This window comes from Ovis aries, chromosome X (assembly GCF_016772045.2).
Source record: "Ovis aries strain OAR_USU_Benz2616 breed Rambouillet chromosome X, ARS-UI_Ramb_v3.0, whole genome shotgun sequence".
Lineage (NCBI taxonomy): Eukaryota > Metazoa > Chordata > Mammalia > Artiodactyla > Bovidae > Ovis > Ovis aries.
In genome coordinates this window covers 15,295,820-15,321,716 of record NC_056080.1, presented here as the reverse complement: position 1 = coordinate 15,321,716, position 25,897 = coordinate 15,295,820, and the positions used below count along the sequence as shown (strand labels likewise).

General features: G+C 40.2%; 1 protein-coding gene and 1 non-coding gene across 3 annotated transcripts in view; one reads left to right on the top strand and one right to left on the bottom strand.

The window, feature by feature from the left end:
* REPS2 (RALBP1 associated Eps domain containing 2) overlaps nt 1–25,897 on the bottom strand; it is a 246,918-nt gene that overhangs the window by 103,915 nt on the left and 117,106 nt on the right. For both annotated transcript variants that reach the window (XM_027963581.3, XM_027963582.3), the window contains exons 9-12: nt 13,194–13,288; nt 6,948–7,017; nt 5,198–5,251; nt 665–710 (exon numbers count right to left, since the gene is read on the bottom strand). In XM_027963581.3, the coding sequence (XP_027819382.1) occupies nt 665–710; nt 5,198–5,251; nt 6,948–7,017; nt 13,194–13,288 (265 nt within the window). The remainder of the gene's footprint in view (nt 1–664; nt 711–5,197; nt 5,252–6,947; nt 7,018–13,193; nt 13,289–25,897) is intronic.
* Nucleotides 5,611–5,682, top strand: TRNAC-GCA (transfer RNA cysteine (anticodon GCA)). Its single transcript has one exon. It is a non-coding gene; the product is annotated as a tRNA-Cys (tRNA).

Sequence of the window (25,897 nt, the reverse complement as noted above, 5' to 3'; positions counted from 1 at the left end):
CACTGCAGTCTACTGGTGAACAATCATCTCAAAACTGTGTCCCCTCCTTGAGGTCCTAGGAGTTCTACCAGCATCTCTGTATTCCTCCTCACTCCTCCCATCTACTATCTGATGGCTCTCCCTTTGCTCCTAGCCTCTCCTGACTCAGCGATTATGAAGCTGAGAAGAGCCTCTAACAGGATGAAACAGTCCACAAACACTGCTTACCTGCAGTTTTGAGCCTTACTGACATTGCCAGAGCATTTTCATTCCCTACTCTAGATTTTATACCCAGACTTCTTATTTTTTGGTGTTCACCTTGTCATGACAGGAAATTTCAGTGTTAGTTACCTTTTAACCATATTTCCCTCTTTCCAAAGGTACTTCCCCACTATTCGTTATCATCCTGCAGCAACTGGGTCACGTCACACAGCCCCCTTCTTCACGTCAGCTTGCCAAAGAGCTGCAGCCCCTCTTCTGGCACCAGTAAACACAGAAACTAAGAGCCTCTCCAGCAGCACTGTGGGCTCCAGTCAGACCCCTAGAGACGAGTGAACTCACCTACAGCCTAAGTGTCAAACTGAAGGGAAAGGGGATCGTGGGTTAGGTTTTTCGTTGGGAGATTTACTTCTAGTCAGGGAGAGGGCACAAAGGGCATTAAAGCAGAAATTTAAACAAACACTACCTGGATCTTGGTCTTGCTTTGAGACTGTTGGAATCCTTAGGAGTGGCTGAAACAAAGATTATTTGCTGTTTGCTTGGGTTTCATGTCTGCAGTTAAACAGGTTTATAAGCAGCACCTGGGCTAGTACAGAACACATCAACAGTAAACGTGAGGTACAAACATCCCTATGGAAAACTTGACCACTTCCACATTTTTGTGATTTCATAATTTTATTTCTAAAGCTAAAGGCACAATTAACAGGAAAGAAAAAGCAACATATTTTTCCTTTTATCAGACCACTAGCCACAAAGCCATTCTTAAATCGAAGCTGGCTAATGAAGAAATTCCAGTCTAAAAAGACAACTCCCTCAAAAGGTTATCTATTTATATAATGATGGGTTCAGACTTGAGGGTTTCTTGGTCTATCATGATAGTCAAGTATTAAATAATAACAGATTTTGAACCAGTCTTCCCTGAAGGCTATGAAGAAATTTATCAGGCTATATATTTTTAAGGTTTTCTTAAAATACACCACCAGGACAGCATGACCACAAGAAATCAAAGCTCCCACAATTAGGCTGAAATGAACTATGCAGTTTTTCCCATAAGAAAATATTTTTGTGTCTCAAATTATACAGAGAGTATTATGGAATATATTTTGTCAACCAGACAACTTTTTCTTCACCAATTTAAATCATAAACTAGCTTGCTCACTACCAACACATATGAAGCCTACTTTCCCATCATAACTTGTTGGGAATAATGAGAAAGAAAATGTTTCACTGCAGGATGTCATCCTCTTTTACATTACTCCAAAGATAAAAACCTTCCTTGGTGGGAAGCATGCTGGATTTCTGACGATCATTAAGTGAAAGTGTTAGTCACTCAGTCGTATCTGACTCTTTGTGACCCCATGGACCATAGCCCACCAGACTCCTTTGTCTATGGGATTCTCCAGGCAGGAATATTGGAGTGGGTACCCATTTCCTCCTCCAGGAGATCTTCCCAATCCAGATATTGAACCCATGTCAACTGCACTGCAGGCAGATTCTTTACCACTGAGCTACCAGAGAGCCCTTAAACTCCTTAGGTTAGATACGCAGGACAGAAATGGGGAACTGAGATGCTACTAAGGTACAAAACAAACTAGGAACACACGTTCCCTTCACTATGGTCAGCTGCAGAAGACACGCATTTCTCCTGACCAAAGCACCCTGGCTTCTTGGAGTGAGAATACAGCCACCTTTTGATTATAAACCACCGGAAGGCTGCCAGAGCCCCGAGAAACAGGAGGCCGAGCAGTGTGAACCTGCCTTGCTGGGTCTCATGCACCCACAGTGGTACCTGCCCAAGGACAGGCAACCACCTCCCCTCCTCCAGGCCCCTGGGCAGCAAAGGATAGTGGCCCAAGAGAAACTCTCTTCTAGCCCAGCAAGCTGTCCAGGAGCTGGGCAGACAGTGGGACTCCATTCACCATGGCTGGCTCTGATCCGCTTCTCTCAGGCCCCACTGTTTCCCAAAAATGTGTGAGCCAGAGAAGTCTGCTGCTGCTGCTAAGTCGCTTCAGTCGTGTCCGACTCTTAGTGACCCCATGGACTGCAGCCTACCTGGCTCCCCCGTCCATGGGATTTTCCAGGCAACAGTACTGGAGTGGGTTGCCACTGCCTTCTCCGTCAGAGAAGTGTAGGTCATGTTAAAAGACTATTCCCCAAACCAGACCATGATAACTTGTCAATTCCTTTGTCCACTGCCACTATCTGTCTTTATGCTGGGGTGTGGATGGGTGTGGAAGGAGCAGGAATCCTGTTGGTGATAGACAGGCAGACAGATGGGATGAGGGGGGTGGCTGAGGGTTAGAGACTAGGCCAACTCCTCCTGGCTGTGACATTCACTAGCTGTGATTTCTCTGAACCTCAGCCTCCTCACCTACAGAATAAAGAGAATAAAAATGAGGCCCCTTTCTCACATGGAGAGATAAGAAGGTGAAAGCACTTTAAAAACTAAATGTGTTCTAGAATTGCAAAATATTACTCTTGTACAGTGTCCTTAATTTTTTAAGCTTAGAAATTTGGTTTCAAAATTTAGTTTCTTCTAAGACAGCAAAGGAGATACAGGTGGGTACAGGGAATAGAAGGAGAGAAGTGCTCTGCTGCTTAAGACCATCAGGGTGGCAACTGTGAAAAATACCAACAGGAGGCTGAAGGCTACAGTTTGAGGACACGCAGGTCCGACACCCTTGGCATGATGCGGAGACACACAGAAAAACATGGCCGTGGTGCAGAGTGGCCTGGTGAATTAGGCTGGAATGTGGCATTAGCTAAGAAATCCATCAGATTCTACTACTATACACACACTCAGCAATTAAAAGGGTAAGAGCCTATGAGAAAAATTATGTACCAAGGAATACCCCACTCCCTGATGATTCAGTCCCATCCCACCTAGAAGCCACAAAATTCTCTTCACTGCCATTACTATTATCATGGTTATCACCACCCTCTGCGGAAGGAAGGGCAGAAGTGGGAAATGAGATCCCAGACAGGGCTGGTGAGTCCCAACAGGTTCCAGATCAGAAAAAGCTGGAGAACACGATTCTATTTAAGTCTTCCATCAGCTTCCAAGCCCCTGAAAGTCGGACTCAGCATTTGGAGCATGTGAACATCTGCAAAAATGGTGAGGGCAGGTTGTGTCAGAATCCAGGCAGAAGACCATGGGCAAATCATAGCTTCTCACTGAGCTGGGCAGAGAGAAGAAGAGTGAGAATTTCCTAGAACACACCAGGCACATCACCTTTCCAGGAGACAGAAACAGGACAGGAAGGCAAGCCTAAAGTTTAATTCTCCAGAAAACAGCAACTCAACCAAGGTGAACTGCTAACTTGGTATGAAAAGCCTCCAGAATTAGAAACCACCACCTTGAAACTCCTGTCTTTCACTAAGAATCCAAACGTTCCCTGGGTATTAAATAAGCTTTCAGATAAGGTATTCCCTGAAAGCTCCAGGAAGGGCAGCAAAGAACAAATCAGAAACCACATAGTATGCTCCCAGGCAGAATGTGAAACAAATTCAGATATACTTTACATACTGTGGCACATATACCCTGATAGGCTCTGACTGGTGATGTATGCCATGCCCTATTAAATGTTGAAAATGACATCTAAAACTCCTGCCCCAGAGAACATGGGGCATGCTCATGGAAATAAACAGGAAGAGTTATAAGCCAAAAAGGTTGCTGGAGAAGCACAATTTAACTCTCCAAATTTAAAGAGATTTTATTAATACCATAACATGAAGTTTACAAAAACTGGGATGTATCCACTTCATTTCCAAAAATTAGAGTTGGAAGGAACCTACGTCAGATGATTGTCCTACGCAAATAGAGCATTTCCCCCATGATGAAGGAACTTGAATCAGTTCCAAAAACCAAAACACAGCTTGAAAATTCCTACCATTTTTGGAGTCACAGTTAATTTACAATCTTAATTTCCTATTTCTTAACATTGCTTTTGAGAGATAGTGGTTCCCCAAATAGGCTGAACATTAGAATCCTCCAGGGGGTTGCCTGAAAATACAGATTCTTAGGCCTCATCACTGTAATCAATCATATATTCTCCTTCATATTCATTCTCTCTTCCTCCATCTCCCTCTTCCTCTCTCCCTTGCTCCCCATTCCTTTTTCTATCTCTATCCCTCTTTCTTTTAAACCCTAAATGAACTTGGTATTTCAGAAATACACTACTAAGCCTCGATAAATATTGATTCCTTTGTTCTAACTTTAACAACTAAAGCCTGGATGATACCTAGCTAACTGAAACAAACATGATTTAATTATTAAATATTAAAAGAGAAAACAATAAACGAGAAATGAGCAACTTCTTTCGTGTCCCTATAACCAGAGCTACAAACATCCCTAGCTAGTATGTTCTAAACTAGGTTCATCTTGGTTCAATGACAGCTCCATTGAAAAAGCTGAGGACACAGGCCCAGCCATCTCCAATGTCCACAGACACAGCCCTGACTCTCCAAAAACCTGGGCAAACACAACTTTTATTTTTCTCCACGGAATCTACTCCATGTATAAGCACATTTACCTGTTTTCCTGGTGGTGAAGTATAATAAAAATATTTGAGATTTTTATTTTGGAAATGGAAAGTTTCACCTATGAGCCTCCCGTTGATCCACTCCATCAGCTCCTTACTCTACAGGGAAACCACAATGGCTTACTAAAATCTCAAATTAAAGCCTTCTCAACTTTACACTTAGTGACAATGAGACCCTCAATTCAAACAGAGAGATTCTTTCAGTGAAAACTATATTTAGAACTTACAAAGGAATCACCCTCTTCTCATACCTGAGAAGAGTGAAGGAGTAAAAAAGAAACCAAAAGGTTTCCTTAGAATAAAACACACAACAAATATTTGGAAAGAAATATATACATATATATTAAAAAATCACAAATGTGTCAGTCTTCTCACTGAAACTACAGGGCTGTTTTTTTTGTTTTGTTTTGTTTTAGAAATAATTACATTTAAAATATATTAAATTGGTTTTCTCCTACCTGAATCCTCAGACATGTCCTTTGGTAAGGCTTCGTCAGTAGCACTCTTCAAAGCTAGCAGTGTTTTGTTTTTAAAGAAAAAGAGAAAGAAAAGAAGAGGAAAGAAAAAAAATTATATCTAAAGCATGTTACATTAAAACAAAGAATTCCAAGTTATCACTTATGAAAACAGTGTTCTATATACCTATAAGTTGCTATAGCACTTACTAAAACAATAAAAGCCTCCTATGATAACGGGCTCTACTCCTACAGAGAATACAGACATATTTTCAATGTTCCAGAGAGAGTGCCACCAGTGGCTTGGGAGAGTATTGCCAGGAAATATCAAAATTCCCCATTTTTTCCCAAGCAAAGACATCAGGATCTCTCTGGGAGTGAGAGCCAGGCTTCAAAATTTTAAGAGCTCGCCAGCTTCCCTGGTGGCTCAGAGGATAAAGCGTCTGCCTGCAATGCAGAAGACCCAGGTTCAATCCCTGGGTTGGGAAGATCCCCTGGAGAAGGAAATGGCAACCCACTCCAGTATTCTAGCCTGGAGAATCCCATGGACAGAGGAGCCTGGCGGGCTACACTCCACAGGATCACAAAGAGTCAGACACGACTGAGCGACTTCACATACACACAGGTTATTCCAATGGGCATTTAAGGCTAAGATCCACTAGTAAAGAGAGTTATCAAAGTACTTGCTGCTACAGACAATGTCCGGGTCTGCCTGCCCCTCCTAATCAAACACTGAAATAGACAGCATGCAATTGTTGTAATTGTTTCCCTGTTGGCTCAGTCAGTGAAGAATCCGCCTACAATGCAGGAGATCTGGATTTGGGATTTGATCCCTGGGTTGGGAAGATCCCCTGGAGAAGGAAATGGCAATTCACTCCAGTATTCTTGCCTAGGAAATCCCATGGACAGAGGAGCCTGGTGGGCTACAGTCCAATAGAAGGGATACTGGCTTCAGAATTAGAAAATCTTAGTTTTTACCACTGCTCTTTTTCTCACTGAATAAATGATTCATACTGCCTGAACTTGAGTTTACTCATCTATATATTTTAGGTGATAAAATATACCAGCCACCATTCAATTTTGTGAGGACTGAATAATGCAGTGCATGAGGAAGGACTCAATCAATCATAAACCACTGTAATAGAAGCATGGGAGGAAGTAGGGTGTTCTTCCTTCTCTTCTAGACAGTGCCAAGCCAAGTCATCCCTGTGCTTGATGCTAGCTATAACAAGCAACACTGTGCTGCAATGCTCTCACCCACCCACTAAGGTAAGGAAATTGTTGCTGGGCTCCACGTCACAGCCCAACACCCGCAAAGTCACAGAGAATAAAGCCTAGGCACAGAAACTCTCTCTCCAGAAGGTAACTTCCTCAACGGTTAGATCTGTGTGCAAATGTACATTTATATTGATATTCTGGGATCACACCTACCAACACAAGATGTTATGTTCTCAAACCATTCAGCTTCCAGTCATTTCCTAATTAGTACGGCCAGATTCCAATATGAGGTGTCAGAGTAGCCTGAGGATCAGCTGTGAGTACAGGGTCGTAAATGAAGGGCTTTGGACACTCAAGCTCATTACTGCTTTATGAACTATAGTTCAGTGACAACTGAACAACTTGATCCATCCAAATGTGTTCATATACTGAGAACAGTCCTCATACACTCTAGAAACCAGCCATTCCAAGAGAAGTAGATTTTTAAAATGCACAGAAAATGTTCCCAAAGGGAAAAAACTCTTTCTTTTCATACCTTGTTTGTCATCACCAGTCACATCTTGGGTAGGGACAGGAAAGTCGGCCATGTCTTTAATAGACAGCTTCTTGGAAAGAAAAGTAAATTAACAATATGGGTTGGAATGAAAAAGAAGTGATGTGCATATATGATGAAAATGTTTTTAAAAGCTGTATATTTTGCCAATATTTCTGTCTTCCATAAATCTTGACATTTAATATTACTTTTTCTAGGTTTCTAGTGAGGTATAAGTTAATTTGCATTGAAAAATTTTCTATACACAGAGGAAGAACATAATGATTTAGGCTGAGGTCTATGTATAGAACATACATTGTATCTGAATCTGGTGTGAGCTTCAGCCAGAGTTGTAGAGCATTTGCCCATGACTTCAGTCAAGAACAAACCTATGCTCTAGCTATTTTCTCACAAGCAGCAAGAGTTTCTGACAAGTAGTCCCATCATGTGGATATTTGCCAGAATCTCTTATGCAGAGGGTGCTCAACCCTGATTCAAATAGCCTCCCTATCATGAAATAAGAGAATTTTATTGGTGTGCAGAAGAAAACTTTCTGCTAACTCATTTAAGAGAGACATTTCCACTTATACTAAGATGAATACCCAAATTAATCATGTGCTGATTAGTTTAAAATTCTGTGTAAAACCTATTTACTATAATTTCTTATAAACTCTCAATTAGCATGGACTCTGTCCTCTGATAAGATTAAAGGATAATATATTCATATTTGGTATATATATAAACAAATTCTAGAAAAATATATAAAAACTGAAGGGTGACTGGGTAGATGGGGATAGGGATAAGAGGAAGACTTGTCACTATAAGCCTTTTGGTATTCTTTTTATTTTAAATATATTCAAAGAATCAAATAAAGGAAAATTTTAAAACTTAAAAGTAGGGTAAATTCCTGGAGTTATCTGGTGCTCCCAAAAGTTAATTGGTTTACCTCTCAGAATCAGAACAGCCCAAGAGACATAAGAATACTTCTGTTTTCAAACTGTTTCAAAGAACGGAGTTACAATACTACCTGGTGGTAATCTGATCTAGGGTTTAAGAAGGCTCAGACAAGTCATTCTTGGCATCACAATGAAGCCTCCAGACCTAATTTAGAACACAGAATGTATCTCAACCGTGCCCTTCTTTCATTTTCTTGTCCCAACGGGATTATAAACCAGATCCTTAACGAAATAAAATAATTTAGGAGTAGAAAAAAACAGATAAAAAGAAATCCAAAAGAACACCACTTAAAGAAATTTTAAAAATCTAAATAAATGGAAAGACATTCTGTGTTCATGGGTCAAAAGATTTAATACTGTTAAAATGGTGATACTCCCAAAATTCCTCTACAGAATTGAAGCAATCCTTCTTAATTTTTTTGCAGAATTTTACCAGCTGGCCCTAAATTTCATATAAAAATGCAAGGGACCCAAAATAGCAAAAATATTCTTGAAAAAGAACAACTTACCAAAAACTCACAGGAATCAAGACAGTATAGTACTCACATAAGACATATAGATCAATGGAACTGAATTGAGAATCCATAAATAAACCCTTACATTTGTGGTCAACTGCTTTTCAACAACAGTACAAAACAATTGAGTAGGGGGGAAATTGTCTATTCAATAAATGATGCTGAGACAACTTGATATCCATATACAAAAAGAATGAAGTTGAACCTCTTCTTCACAATCTATATAAAAATTAACTTAAAATGGATCACAAACCTCAATGTAAGACCTAAAACTATAAAACCCTTAGAAGAAAACATAGGAATAAATCTTCATGATTTTGTATTAGGCAACGGTTTCTTAGACATGATACCAAAAGCACAAGTAAAAAAATTTAAAAATCAGATAAATTCTACTTCATCAAAATAAAAAAATATGTGTGCTACAAAGGATACTATCAAGAAAGAGGAGAAAAACAAAGAAAAATACTTGCAAATTATGTATCTAATAAGAAACTTACATCCAGAATATATAAAGAACACTTAAAACTCAATAAAAAAAAACTCAATAATAAACAACCCAGTTTATAAATGGACAAGAGATAGGAATACACATTTCACCAAAGAAGACACACAAATGGCTAATAAGCACACAAAAAGATGTTTAATATCAGTAGTCATTAGGAAATTCAAATAAAAATCACAGTGAGATACTACTTTATTCCCATTAAGTAAGGAAAGTCACTCAGTCATGTCCCACTCTTTGCAACCCCATGGACTGTAGCCTACCAGGCTCCTCCCTCCATGGGATTCTCCAGGCAAGAGTACTGGAGTGGGTTGCCATTTCCTTCTCCAGGGGATCTTCCCAACCCAGGGATCGAACCCGGGTCTCCCGCATTCCAGGCAGACACTTTAACCTCTAAGCCACCAGGGAAGCCCAAAATGGAAAATCAGGGAAGGGATTTATTCCCATTAGGATGGCTAAAATCAAAGAGAGATAGTAATCAAAGTTAACAAGGATATGGGGAAATTGGACCCCTCATACACTGCTGGTAGAAAAATGTAAAATGGTATAGCTGCTTTGGAAAGTAGTTTGCTAGTTCCTCAAAAAGTATAACAAGGTATAATGTGATTCAATCAATTCACTCCTCAGTTTATACCCAAGAGAAGTGAAAACATGTGTGCACACAAAAACTTGTACATGGATATTCATAGCAGCATTTTTTCTAACAGCCCCAAAGTAGAAACAACCCAAATTTCCATCAGCTAAAAAACGGATAAACAAAATGTGTTCTATCCATACAATGGGACAGTATTCATCAATGAAAAGGAATAAAGCACTGATACATGTTACACTGCGAATGAACTTTAAAATATTATGCAAAGTGATCTCATCACAAGAAAAAAATATTTTCCCCTAATTCTTTAATGGTGTCTCTATCTGAGATGATGGATATTCACTAAAGTTATTGTGATAATCATTTCAAAATGTGTGTAAGTCAAATCATTTGGCCATACACCTTAAACTTATCCAGTTGTATACATCAACTATGGAAGCAGTGACAGATTTTATTTTGGGGGGCTCCAAAATCACTGTGGATGGGGACTACAGCAATGAAATTCAAAGACACTTGTTCCTTGGAAGGAAAGCCATGAGAAACCTAGAGAGCATATTAAAAACCAGAGACATCACTTTGCTGACAAAGGTCCATATGGTCAAAGCTATGCTTTTTCCAGTAGCCATGGATGGATATGAGAGTTGGACCATAAAGAAGGCTGAGTGCTAAAGAATTGATGCTTTCGAATTGTGGTGCTGGAGAAGACTCTTGAGAGTCCCTTGGACAGCAAGGATACCCAACCAGTCACTCCTAAAGGAAATCAACCCTGAATATTCATTGGAAGGGCTGAAGCTCAAATACTTTGGCCACCTGATGCAAAGAGCTGACTCATTAGAAAAGACCCTGATGCTGGGAAAGATTGAAGGCAAAAGGAGAAGAGGGTGGCAGAAGATGAGATGGTTAGATAGCATCATCGACTCAATGGACATGAATCTGAGCAAACTCTGGGAGACAGTGGAGGACAGAAGAGCCTGACATGCTGCAGTCCATGGGGTCACAAACAGTTGGACATGACTTAGAGACTGAACAACAACAAATACATCAACTGTATCTCAGTAAAACTGGAAAATCAAAAAACAAACATTATACTAAATGAAAGAAGCCTGTCACAAAAGACCACATGTTATATGTTTCCATTTATATGAAATGTCCAGAATAGGCAAATTCTAGAGACAGAAAATAGCTTAGTGATTACTAGAGGCTGGGGCAAGAGGAGAACAGTAGATGACTCCTAATGGGTACAGGTTTTCTCTCTAGAGTGATGAAGATGTTCTAAAATTAGACTATAGTGACAGCTGCACAACTGTCAATATGCTCAAAACCACTGAATTGTATACCTTAGCTGAATGTGGTATGTGAATCATATCTCAATAAGCCTGTTTACAAAAAAAGCAACTCAGTAACCTAAGAAACATGGCTAAAGACACATATACTTGAAACTGTAATCTTTAATTCTTGATGGAAATAAGTATATGGTACAGCTCTGCTGTCTTCTGAAAAAGATGTACTGCTGAGCAAACTTCTCAAGACCTGAATCAGCTATAGCTCCATTCACAACAAACACCTGACTGGAGTCACCCCTCACAGGGCTGCTGGTACCAAGTTCTATTTAAACTCCAAGCATGAGGACTTCCCTGGTGTTCTAGTGATTAGGACTCTAAGCTTTCACTGCCAGGGGCCTGGGTTCAATCCCTAGTCAGGGAACTAAGATCCCACAAGACATGTAGCACAGCCAAAAATAAAATAAACTTTAAGCATGCATTCCTGTGTTTAAAATATCTCCATTTCCAGATTTGACAACCATCTGTATATTTGGTCCTTTCCTTTTAGACAGATAACGAGTATACCAGTAGTCATGTATGGATGTGAGAGTTGGACTATAAAGAAAGCTGAGCGCTGAAGAATTGATGCTTTTGAACTGTGGTGTTGGACAAGACTCTTGAGAGTCCCTTGGGCTGCAAGGAGATCCAACCAGCCCATCCTAAAGGGAACCAGTCCTGAGTGTTCATCGCAAGGACTGATGTTGAAGGTGAGACTCCAATACTTTGGCCACCTAATGCGAAGAGCTGACTCATTTGAAAAGACCCTGATGCTGGGAAAGATTGGGGGCAGGAGGAGAAGGGGACGACAGAGGATGAGATGGTTGGACGGCATCACTGACTCAATGGACATGAGTTTGGGTAAACTCCGGGAGTTGGTTGATGGACAGGGAGGCCTAGCATGCTGCAGTCCATGGGGTCGCAAAGAGTCAGACACGACTGAGTGACTGAATTGAACTGAAGTGAGTACGTGGGGAAAAGCAACATGAGTCAGTAACTAATTTCTCAAAAAAAAAAAAAACAGCATTATTTGTCTCTGTTGGAAAGGCAAAGACTATCTGATACCATGGCAAGATGGGACAAAATGTTTAACCAGAAAGAATATGAATTAAAGACTTTTGTTTTTAGTAAATCACCTAACAACAACATAATTTTACACAAGCAGGGCTACCCATAGCAAAAAAAAAATTTATTTAAAAATAAAACAAAAAATCAAAAACCAGGGCAACTGCATAAGAGTTGTAGTGTCCTGGCCTGACAGACAAACTTCTACGGACACTGCCAGCAACCCAGAATACACTGGGGGCTATGAAAAGTGGCTGACAATCATGTCTGCTTCACCATCATGCACATTCTACAAAAAGAAATTGAAAAAGCCAAAAGTCTTTGAATGCACATCTATCACACCACCTGAAATCACTTTATCTCTTTCCCCAGAGGAGAAATCTGCTAAGCAAAGGAGCACAGAGGCTACAACTCAAAAAAAGAGTAGCAGAGAGGCTGAGAGAGATGTTATCAGAGAGAATGATGCAGAAGCAGGCTGGACTGGCTCAGAGAGGATGGCATCCACAACAAACACTACAGGCACCAGAGCCTCACGGGGGAAGGATAAATAATCACACACCATCACAAGAAATTTTGTAAATGGCCCTGTATCTTGCCTTTGATTTCTATCATCTTGCAATGTCAGAGCATGGTAACAGAAGCCTATGAACAAACCTCCATTTATGAAATACTTCCAGACTTTTCTCAGGGTGGGAACAAGAGATATAATAAGTTGTCATCACAGCAATTATAATGGTGGTGATGGTGATGATAGTGCTGATATTAACAATAACCATAAGGACCCCTAAGCACACATCTAAGCCCATCAATGGCCCATCGTTAAAGAATTCTTCAGGTTTCTCTTGAGGATCATCCCAATTAGGCAGCTTTGAATGTGATTTGGGGCCCTCATATACAGTTCTCAAGCTTCCTCTCAAAACTGTTCTAATTCATTATACCTGGTTAATACTCAGCTGCTAAAAATACAGCTTTACAATGTTTACTTCAGAATTAAAGTTTGGTTAAAGTAAATAACCTGTCTTCCATTTTTGGGGGCTTAGTTTGGCAATACCTAAATTTCACCTCTAAAAGGTCAAGAGGTTACTTTGCTTTTTTCTCCAAATCTAGTTTTAGGGAGAAAAGAAAAAAAAAGATAATTACAGATATATCTGGTGTCTAAATCTGAAATGCTGAGCTTCAAAGTACTAAGTATGAAGAGAAAACATTATGAAAGCAGATTTTCCAGAGTTTGTAAAGAACATCAGCTAACGGATTTAAGTGTACACACATCCTTACTTACTAACATATGATGATTTTTTACCTCCATCCGATTCAAGTCACGGGGTTGTTGGTTTGCTGGTACTGACTCAGAATAAGAATCAAATAATGCACACTCCCACTTGGGCTTAGGAAAGGCTAAAAAGAAACAAAAAGAATACATAAGAATATATACTTTAGTCATAGTGATCATTGTTTCCTTGCAGCTTTTCTGTGCTTCATAAATAGAACAACAAAATCAGCCAGCTCCTATACTAGAGATGGCACTCATCACACTGAGGTAGTACTTCATGTTTTTACATATAAAAGCTGGTACTTCTACCATGCCTACTCTACACACAATAAAACTAAGCAACAGTGAAGTGAAGCACCTCAGTCAATGTCAAAGAGCCAGTAAATGAAGAACAGGAACTTGAACTGCTAGCAGTCCTGCTGGAGAGTCCATGCTGTCAGCATTTCATGTTATATTAAGAACACAGGAGTCATTTTCCACCTTAACCATCAGTATTACAATACTTTCGTTTTAACTATGATACTAGCAACATATTTAAATGGCAGTAACTATATGCAGAGTACATCATGAGAAATGCTGGGCTGGAAGAAACACAAGCTGGAATCAAGATTTCTGGGAGAAATATCAATAACCTCAGATATGCAGATGACACCACCCTTATGGCAGAAAGTGAAGAGGAACTAAAAGCCTCTTGATGAAAGTGAAAGAGGAGAGTGAAAAAGTTGGCTTAAAGCTCAAGATTCAGAAAATGAAGATCATGGCATCTGGTCCCATCACATCATGGCAAATAGATGGGGAAACAGTGTCAAACTTTATTTTGGGGGGCTCCCAAATCACTGCAGATGGTGACTGCAGCCATGAAATTAAAAGACGCTTACTCCTTGGAAGGAAAGTTATGACAAACCTAGACAGTATATTCAAAAGCAGAGACATTACTTTGCCAACAAAGGTCTATCTAGTGAAGGCTATGGTTTTTCCAGTGGTCATGTATGGATGTAAGAGTTGGACTGTGAAGAAAGCTGAGTGTCGAGTGCTTTTGACTGTGGTGTTGGAGAAGACTCTTGAGAGTCCTTTGGACTTCAAGGAGATCCAACCAGTCCATTCTGAAGGAGATCAGTCCTGGGTGTTCTTTGGAAGGAATGATGCTAAAGCTGAAGCTCCAATACTTTGGCCACCTCATACAAAGAGTTGACTCATTGGAAAAGACTCTGATGCCGGGAGGGATTGGGGACAGGAGGAGAAGGGGATGACAGAGGATGAGATGGTTGGATGGCATCACTGACTCAATGGACATGAGTTTGGGTAAACTCCGGCAGTTGGTGATGGACAGGGAGGCCTGGCGTGCTGCGATTCATGGGGTCGCAAAGAGTCGGACATGACTGAGTGACTGAACTGACTGAACTGAACTGAACTATGGTGATAGTTTGCATACCATAAACATTAACTGAGGAAATACTGCATTTTAGCTATTACTATTGGAAGTAAATAGACAAGATCTTACAATGCTATGTGCTGAAGAAAATTTTATGAAATACTCATTTCTTTTGATTAGCAGGAATAACAAAAGTAAGAGCACAAGTTCTTACTGATTTATAACAATGAAATAAGAATCACATTATGGGTGTATTCCAACATAGTAAGTTCAGAGACAACAGTTGTTTGCTGGGTAGATGAGTAGATCAGCATAAGAAAAATCATGCTACCTGGTAAGCTAACACTGAACACTCACACTATTTCTTAGAAGCAGATTCTGTTTCACCACTTTTGTCACAAAGTAAGTAAAAAAGAAATGTCTCAACAGCTAAGGAAATTGTCAATATTCCAAAGAGGAAAAGCAGACTGAGGTAGATAGTAAACAGAAGCTACAAATCCAGTTTGTCAAGACCAGCCATTAAGAAATCAGAATTTTAATGGCATGTTTTTAAAAATATTGTTAATCAAATGTTAAGACATGGACTGGTGTTGTTTTGAATCCTTTCTCACCCTCCCATCACCACCAGGGTTTGAAATGCCAACTTCCCTCTTGGTAAAGCAGTGGCCACCAAGAAAGAGCTGCCACACACAGCTGAGCACAAGCACCTTAGATTGTTCCTCTGCTTCCTCTGGTCTGCATTTCACTGATAGCAGGTGGGACAAACCTTGAGCCCCAGTGATTTTTCTGACTATACCAAGTCATCTCACCCTTTCCTTGGTGTAAAAAAACAAACAAACAACAACAAAAAAAAAACCCTCAGTAAAACACGTTTCCAAGTTTGAAGTTTGTACTGTCCCTCAAGCCAGCCCCAAGAGGAGTTTTAACCAAGATAAGATTTATCTTTGTAGCTGACCAATCAGTGACCCGGCTACAATTATACACTGATGCCTTATCAAGAAGGAGTTGAGCTGCGTAGAAAGCTAACACTTTCAAAAACTACCAAGGCCATCCATTCACTGCCAAATCTCTCTCCTGCAAGTCCCCATGTCTCCTCCTCCACTGTCACTTCCCAGTGTCAGCCTCCCATGGCTGTGATCCACCCTGCCATGATCTGCTCTTCAGTTTCCACCCTTCATCCTCAAAACCTGCTCTCAGTTCAGCAACCAGCATGACCGTTTCAAACAGCAAATCTGACTGTGTCCCTTCCCTGCTTCAAACACATCATCATTGTCCATGATCTGTTCCCCAGCTTCCTCTATAGCCGTATCTTCAGGGCCTGGCTCTCTGCAATCCAGCCACCATAACCTGAAATTCACATGACTCCCCTGCTCCAAACTCCCTATCAGAGAGGGACACTGCAGCATAGCTGCTGTCCCCTGTGCCCAGAGCCCACTCTTCTCCCTTCTTCACCTGCAGTGCCCTTAGCTTACCCTTCACATTTAAGTGCAAACATTTAAGGAAGTCCTCCCTAAAGTCATCCATTCTCCAACTGTCTCCAAGCCCTATGATGGTAAGAACTCTCTTTTATATAGCATGCTGACCACAGAGAATAACACAGTGCCTCTGACATAGGACATAACCAGTAGGTACTTTTAACAAATTATAGGCTAAAAATCTATACCCAAATCCACCCAGTCACCTAGACATAAAAATATCCAAAAGCCCATGAGTAAGCCACCAAATAATCCAAAGTCTCCTTCCAATTCTGCCTGTTAATTTTCACTGTTGGCAGACAGCAGGGAATGAGATGCAACAATTCTTGTTTTGTTACTTTATTGAAAATAAGCTTACATATTTATGAATGCACAATGGTATCAACCAAATTTACACTCTTCACCAATGTTATTGAAGACTGGATTAATTTGTTTTAAAGACCAAATAGAGATCAATTTGAAAATTTTTGAAACAAGAGCTAAGTTTTTTAAAAATTTAAATTTGGTCTCATAAAAATGAACCCTCAAAATGAATAGGACCAGTCACATTTTTCAAAGTCTAAAAGCATAGAGAAGACCTCAATAGTTCTGGCCATTTTCTTGAATCAAATACAAAAATAAACAAGGGTGATAAACCATTTAAAAGTTAACTACTAAACCCTTCAGTTCAGTTGCTCAGTCGTGTCCGACTTTTTGCAACCCCACGAATTGCAACACGCCAGGCCTCCCTGTCCATCACCAACTCCCGGAGTTCACTCAAACTCATGTCCATCGAGTCGGTGATGCCATCCAGCCATCTCATCCTCTGTCGTCCCCTTCTCCTCCTGCCCCCAATTCCTCCCAGCATCAGAGTCTTTTCCAATGAGTCAACTCTTCGCATGAGGTGGCCAAAGTACTGGAGTTTCAGCTTTAGCATCATTCCTTCCAAAGAAATCCCAGGGCTGATCTCCTTCAGAATGGACTGGCTGGATCTCCTTGCAGTCCAAGGGACTCTCAAGAGTCTTGTCCAACACCACACTTCAAAAGCATCAATTCTTCAGCGCTCAGCCTTCTTCACAGTCCAACTCTCACATCCATACATGACCACTGGAAAAACCATAGCCTTGACTAGACTCTTAGGATTTACCTAAAATATATTTACTATCACTATGTTTGATGGGGTTTTATGAGGTCTCTCATGATTTTTGCTAGGACTATATAATTATTATTTAAGATTAATACCACAAACTGGAAATGATGGGTAATTTTTATTTAATTGAAGGGTATGTGATAGATTCTTCCATTTTTTCTATATAAATGCATGCTCCATAAAAGGTCACAAACAAATTGGTGTGTGGCGGAGGGGTTCAAACAAGGAGTCATGACACTTGGCCTAGGTTCCATGGCCACATAACATAAAAACAAGGAAACCACATTCATCAAAACCCCAAAATGGAAGATGGTGGAGGAATAGGACAGGGAGACCACTTTCTTCCCCACAAATTCATCAAAAGAGCATTTGAACACTGAGCAAATTCCACAAAACAACTTCTGAACGCTGGCAGAGGACACCAGGCACCCAGAAAGGCAGCCCATTGTCTTTGAAAGGAGGTAGGACAAAATATAAAAGACAAAAAGAGACACAAAAGAGTTAGGGATGGAGACCCATCTCGGGGAGGGAGCCGTAAAAGAGGTTTCCAAACACCAGGAAACCCTCTCACCGGCGGGTCTGTGGGGAGTTTTGGAATCTCAGAGGCAACATAACTGGGAGGAAAAAATAAATATAAACCCACAGATTACACACCTAACTGCAACTCTCAGTGAAGTAGCCTAGACGCTTGCGTCTGCCACCAGCAAGCAGGGGCTGAACAGGCAGGCACGGGCTGCAGTGCTTAGGGTAAGGACTGGACCTGAATGCTCTGAGGGCAATCTGAGGGAACTAACATGAGATAGCAACCCAAACTGTGGGAGAGCCAGAGAGAGAGAAGAAAAAAAAAAAGAGGAAAGAGAGAGAGAGAGAGAGAGAGAACTTTCCCAGAAAAAGTTCTAACCTAAGGCACTGCCGGCCCGCTCACAAAACAAAGAACTGAGCAAATACCAGAGGAGAGCTAGCCAGTAGTGGACTGGCCCATCCCCCATCAGAGGCAGGGAAGCAGGTAGATGCCAGCCAGAGCTGGAAGGGGCAAACTCAGCCCCAGAGACAGCATCCTCTATCAAACTGCGAGCAGGCTCCCAGTTGCTAACCAAGTCTACCTGGGATCCTGGACGGTTGACATCCACCAGGAGGGTCGCAGCCAGAGATCAGCTCCCCAGAGGAGACACATGGCACACCTGAGACAGCGCTCCAGCTGCGCACTGGGAAACTGAGTGGCCAGGACCTGGGAGGTGATAAGATGCACCGCCCCACCTGGGGAGAGTGCACTCGCCAAGCACCTGGTCACCTGAGCTGCTCAGACCTGGGAAGGGCACAAAATGCAGGCCCAACCGAGTCTGTGCCTTTGTGGAGTACCCGAGTACCTGAACCTGAGCAGCTTAGACCTGGAAAGTGCACACAACCCAGGGCCTGCCTTAGATAGTTCGCCTGCAGAGCAACCTGGAGCCTCAGCAGTGTAGACCAGGAAAGCACACATGCTGTGAGCAGGGGCAAACACAGTGTGGCCCAAGCACTGTGAGCATTCCTCACACATGCCAGTGATATTTGTTTGCAGTGTTCCTCCCTCCCCACAGCACAACTGAACAAGTGAGCCTAAATAAATGACCACCTTCGCTCCCTTGTGTCAGGGCAGAAGTGAGATACTGAAGAGACTTGCAAACAGAGGAAGCCAAAAAAAACAAAGAAAAGGAATCCGCTTTGGAAGTGACAGGTGTAACAGATTAAAACCCTGTAGTTAGCATTGGCTACACTGGAAGGGATCTATAGACCTTGAGAAGAAGTAAGCTGGAGCAAGGAACTATCTGAAACTGAACTGACCACACACCGCCCTCAACAGCTCCAGAGAAATTCTTAGATATATTTTACTATTATCATTTTTTAATTTTCCTAATTTTTTTTAGTTTTAAGTTCTTTATTATTCCTTTCATTTTCATTTTTAAAACCTACTATTACCTTGCCAAAAAAAGACTATTTTTAAAGCAAATTTCATATTTTCTAATAACTTTTGCAATTTTTTTTAATACTGTATTTTTCAGAGTCTACCCTCTACTCTAGATTTTTAATCTTTGCTTTTTGGTATTTGTTATCAATTCTGTACCTTTAAGAATCCAATCTTCAGTAACCATTTTTACTCAGGAGTGTGATTACTGGCCTGATTGCTCTCTCCCCTTTTGACTCTCCTTTTTCTCCCCCAGGTCACCTCTGTCTCCTCCCTCCCTCTTCTCTTCTCTACCCAACTCTGTGAATCTCTTTGGGTATTCTGGGCTGTGAAGAACACTTAGGGAACTGATCACAGGTTAGATTGATCTCTCTCCTTTTGACTCCCCCTCCTCTCTTCCTGGTCACCTCTATCTCCTTCCTCCCTCTTCTCTTCTCTGTGGAACTCCATGAACCTCTCTGAGTGTTCCAGACTGCGGAGTGCAAATAGGGCATTGATTACTGGCTAAACTGCTCTCTCCCCTTTTGATTCAACCTCTTCTCCTCCTGGTCACCTCTATCTCCCTCCTCCTTCTTCTATCAAGAAGAAGACAAAAAGAAAGGCCATCAGAAAATACTCGAGGAGATAATAGTTGAAAACTTTCTTAAAATGTGGAAGGAAATAGCCACACAAGTCTGAGAAACCCAGAGAGTCCCAAACAGGATAAACCCAAGGTGAAACACCCCAAGACACATATTAATCAAATTAATGAAGATCAAACACAAAGAACAAATATTAAAAGCAGCAAGGGAAAAACAACAAATAACTCACAAGGGTATCCCCATAAGGATAACAGCTGATCTTTCAATAGAAACTCTTCAAGCCAGAAGGGAATGGCCCGACATAAAGTGATGAAAGAGAAAAACCTACAACTCAGATTACTGTACCCAGCAAGGCTCTCATTCAAATATGAAGGAGAAATCAAAAGCTTTACAGACAAGCAAAAGCTCAGAGAATTCAGCACCACCAAACCAGCTCTTCAACAAATGCTAAAGGATCTTCTCTAGATAGGAAACACAGAAAAGGTGTATAAACTCACATCCAAAACAACAAAGTAAATGGCAATGGGATCATACTTATCAATAATAAGCTTAAATGTAAATGGGTTGAATGCCCCAACCAAAAGACAAAGACTAGCTGAATGGATACAAAAACAAGACCCCTATATAGGCTGTCTATAAGAGACCCACCTCAAACTTAGGGACACATACAGACTGAAAGTGAAGGGCTGGAAAAAGATATTTCATGCAAATGCAGACCAAAAGAAAGCAGGAGTAGCAATACTCATATCAAATAAAATAGATTTTTATATAAAGGCCATGAAAGGAGACATAGAAGGATACTACATAATGATCAAAGGATCAATCCAAGAAGAAGATATAACAATTATAAATATATATACACCCAACATAGGAGCACCACAGTATGTAAGGCAAATGCTAACAAGTATGAAAGGGGAAATTAACAGTAACACAATAATAGTGGGAGATTTTAATACCCCACTCATACCTATGCATAGATCAACTAAACAGAAAATTAGTAAGGAAACACAAACTTTAAATGATACAATGGACCAGTTAGACCTGATTGATATCTACAGGACATTTCACCCCAAAACAATGAATTTCACCTTTTTCTCAAGTGCACACAGAACCTTCTCCAGGATATATCACATCCTGGACCATAAATCTAGCCTTGGTAAATTCAAAAAAACTGAAATCTCAAGCATCTTTTCTGATCACAATGTGGTAAGATTAGATGTCAACTACAGGGAAAAAAACTATTAAAAATATAAACATAGAGGCTAAACAACACACTTCTGAATAACCAACAAATCACAGAAGAAATCAAAAAAGAAATCAAAATATGCATACAAATGAATGAAAATGAAGACACAACAACCCCAAACCTATGGGATTCAGTAAAAGCAGTGCTAAGGGCAAGATTCATAGCAGTACAAGCCTACCTCAATAAACAGGAGAGAAATCAAATAAATAACCTAACTTTACACCTAACGCAACTAGAAAAAGAAAAAATGAAACACCCCAAGGGTTAGTAGAAGGAAAGAAATCATAAAAATTAGGGCAGAAATAAATGCAAAAGAAACAAAGGAGACCATAGCCAAAATCAACAAAGCTAAAAGCTGGTTCTTTGAGAAGATAAATAAACTAAACAAACCATTAGCCAGACTCATCAAGAAAAAAAGGGAGAAGAATCAAATCAACAAAATTAGAAATGAAAATGCAGAAATCACAACAGACAACACAGAAATACAAAGGATCATAAGAGACTACTACCAACAACTATATGCCAATAAAATGGACAACTTGGAAGAAATGGACAAATTCTTAGAAAAGTATAACTTTCCAAAACTGAACCAGGAAGAAATAGAAAATCCTAACATATCTATCACAAGCACAGAAATCGAAACTGTAATCAGATATCTTCTAAAAAACAAAAGCCTAGGACCAGATGGCTTCACAGCTGAATTCTACCAAAAATTTAGCAAAGAGCTCTTCCAGAAAACTGCAGAGGAAGGTCAACTTTCAAACTCATTCTATGAGGCCACCATAACCCTAACACCAAAACCAGACAGTTCAGTACAGTTCAGTTCAGTTCCGTCACTCAGTCATGTCCTACTCTTTGCAACTCCATGAACCACAGCATGCCAGGTCTCCCTGTCCGTCACCAACTTCCGGAGTCCACCCAAACCCATGCCCATAGAGTCAATGATGCCATCCAACCATATCATCCTCTGTCATCCCCTTCTCCTCCTGCCCTCAATCTTTCCCAGCATCAGGGTCTTTTCCAATGAGTCAGCTCTTCGCATCAGGTTTGCCAAAGTACTGGAGTTTCAGCCTCAACATCAGTCCTTCCAAAGAATACCCAGGACTGATCTCCTTTAGGATGGACTGGTTGGATTTCCTTGCAGTCCAAGGGACTCTGAAGAGTCTTCTCCAACACCACAGTTCAAAAGCATCAATTCTTCAACACTCAGCTTTCTTTATAAAAACCAGACAAAGGTGCCACAAGAAAAGAAAACTACAGGCCAATATCACTGATGAACATAGGTCCAAAAATCCTTAACAGAATTCTAGCAAACAGAATCCAACAACATATTAAAAAGATCATATATCATGACCAAATGGGCTTTATCCCAGGGATGCAAGGATTCGTCAATATTCGCAAAGCAATCAATGTGATACACATTAACAAATTGAAAGATAAAAACCATATGATTATCTCAATAGATGCAGAGAAAGCCTTTGACAAAATTCAACATTCATTTATGATTAAAAAAAAAAAACCCTCCAGAAAGCAGGCATAGAAGGAACATACCTCAACAGAATAAAAGCCATATATGACAAACCCACAGCAAACATTATCCCCAATGGTGAAAAACTGAAAGCATTTCCCCTAACGTCAGGAACAGGACAAGGATGCCCACTCTCATCACTACTATTTAACATAGTTTTGGAAGTTTTAGCCACAGCAGTCAGAGAAGGAAAAAAATAAATAAAAGGAATCCAGATAGGAAAAGAAGAAGTAAAACTCTTACTATTTGCAGATGACATGATCCTCTACATAGAAAACCCTAAAGACTCCACCAGAAAATTACTAGAGCTGATCAATGAGTATAGTAAAGTTGCAGGATATAAAATTAACACACAGAAATCCCTTGCATTTCTATACACCAACAATGAGAAAACAGAAAGAGAAATTAAGGAAATAATTCCATTCACCATTGCAATGAAAAGAATAAAATACTTAGGAATAAATCTACCTAAAGAAACAAAAGACCTATACATAGAAAACTGTAAAACACTGATGAAAGAAATCAAACATGACACAAATAGATGCAGAAATATACCATGTTCATGGATCAGAGGAATCAATATAATGAAAATGAGTATACTACCCAAAGCAATCTATAGATTCAATGCAGTCCCTATCAAGCTACCAACAGTTTTTTTCAGAGAACTAGAACGAATAATTTCACAATTTGTATGGAAATACAAAAAACCTCGAAGAGCCAAAGCAATCTTGAGAAAGAAGAATGGAACTGGAGGAATCAACCTGCCCAACTTCAGGCTATACTACAAAGCATCAGTCATCAAGACAGTGTGGTACTGGCACAAAGACAGAAATGTAGATCAATGGAACAAAATAGAAAGCCCAGAGATAAATCCACACACCTATGGATACCTTATCTTTGACAAAGAAGGCAAGAATATATAATGGAGAAAAGACAATCTATTTAACAAGTGGTACTGGGAAAACTGGTCAACCACTTGTAAAAGAATGAAACCAGAACACTTTCTAACACCATACACGAAAATAAACTCAAAATGGACTAAAGATATAAATGTAAGACCAGAAACTATAAAACTCCTAGAGGAAAACATAGGCAAAACACTCTCTGACATAAATCATAGCAGCATCTTCTATGACCCAACTCCCAGACTAATGGAAATAAAAACAAAAATAAATAAATGGGACCTAATTAAACTTAAAAGCTTCTGCACAACGAAGGAAACTATAAACAAGGTGAAAAGACAGCCTTCAGAATGGGAGAAAATAATAGCAAATGAAGCAACTGACAAAGAATTAAGCTCAAAAATATACAAGTAACTCCTGCAGCTCAATTCCAGAAAAATAAACAACCCAATCAAAAAATGGGCCAAAGAACTAAATAGGCATTTCTCCAAAGAAGACATACAGATGGCTAACAAACACATGAAAAGATGCTCAACATCACTCATTATCAGAGAAATGCAAATCAAAACCACAATGAGGTATCATCTCACGCCAGTCAGAATGGCTGCTATCAATAAGTCTATAAACAATAAATGCTGGAGAGGGTGTGGAGAAAAGGGAACCCTCTTACACTGTTGGTGGGAATGCAAACTAGTACAGCCACTATGGAGAATAGTGTGCAGATTCCTTAAGAAACTGGAAATAGAACTGCCATAAGACCCAGCAATCCCACTGCTAGGAATACACACCAAGGAAACCAGAATTGAAAGGGACATGTGTACCCCAATGTTAATTGCAGCACTGTTTACAATAGCCAGGACATGGAAGCAACCTAGATGTCCATCAGCAGATGAGTGGATAAGAAAGCTGCGGTACATATACACAATGGAATATTACTCAGCTATTAAAAAGAATGCATTTGAATCAGTTCTAATGAGGTGGATGAAACTAGAGCCTATTATACAGAGCAAAGTAAGTCAGAAAGAAAAACACCAATACAGTGTATTAACACATATATATGGAATTTCAAAAGATGGTAACAATGACCATATATGCGAGACAGCAAAAGAAACACAGATGTAAAGAACAGACTTTTGGACTCTGTGGGAGAAGGTGAGGGTGGGATGATTTGAGAGAACAACATTGAAACATGTATATTATCATATGTGAAATAGATTGCCAGTCCAGGTTCAATTCATGAGACAGGGTGCTCAGGGCTGGTGCACTGGGATGACCCTGAGGGATGGGATGGGGAGGGAGGTGGGAGGGAGGGTCAGGATGGGGAACACATGTACACCCATGGCTGATTCATATGAATGTATGGCAAAAACCACCACAATATTATAAAGTAATTAGCCTCCAATTAAAATAAAGAAAAAAAACCAAAATGGAATGAGAGAGGGGAGAGTGAGACAGAGAAAGGGACATAGAGAGAGACACTGAAGAGGAAATACAGCAGTGTATCATGCTGCTCACTTGCAAACTAGTTCCTAGGGACTCCTGACAGTCTCCCCAAGCCTGAAAGGAAAGGGAGCAGGCTGGAGTTACAGTCCGCTGGTGTCAGAAAGCAGCTGCTATAAGCAAAGTCCAAGTTCTGAAATATGTAGTTGCATTTGCTCTGTGAACTCTCCCCTTCATACGTTTTCTGAGGACCTCTGGGCATGATCCTGTGGGTCATGCTTCCTCCAATTTTTCTACCTGTCCCTGGCACCAGACACTCTTCCCTTTGGTTGAGCCTCCACCCATTAGTACCTACCACAGAATGACAGACTTTTTATTAATATTTAAGAGTCAGTGATCTCAAGACTGACTTAGATAAGCAACTGGTCACTTTGAATCTCATGCCTTTACGAGGAGGGGACAAGACAAGATAATCTAAGACCTCTTCCAGATCTAACCACAAAATTTATGCTCTATTAATGACTAATCACATTTTCTTTAGACACTGGTTCCCTCTTGCCAATAATCATCAATGACTAAGCTATCATGTTTTAGAGATCCTCCCTAAAAAGTGAGAATTGCTATTGAAACCACCAGCTGTTTCTGGACAGCTGTTTCTTTCAAAGGAAGCTATACTTCTGTGAGTAATAGAATTCACATCAGAAATCAGCCCACTGCCTTTGAATGGTCAAAAGACACTACTAATTTTTTCAATCTTCCAAAGAAGTTAATACAAATGTTGGACTCACTGTAACTCTTTCCTCTCCAGAGAATTGGGGATTGCTGTTAATTAATGAAAAAGACAAAGAGATTCTATTCCAACTTTCTGGCATGCTAGAATGTTCTGTATCTTTCATCTGATTGCAGTTATATGGGTGGATACATATGAAAAACTTAAGTGTACCTTTAAGATTACAGCCTTTCATACATTTTACCGTGTGGAATTTTTAAACTTTTTCATTAGGTACAAGAATCCTAGTCCATTCCATTACCTAAGGTCACTTGGGGACACCAGAATTGGCCTAAAGATGCCAAGTCAGCACTGGCTCTAAAGGTAGATCTTCCTCTTCATGTTTTTAT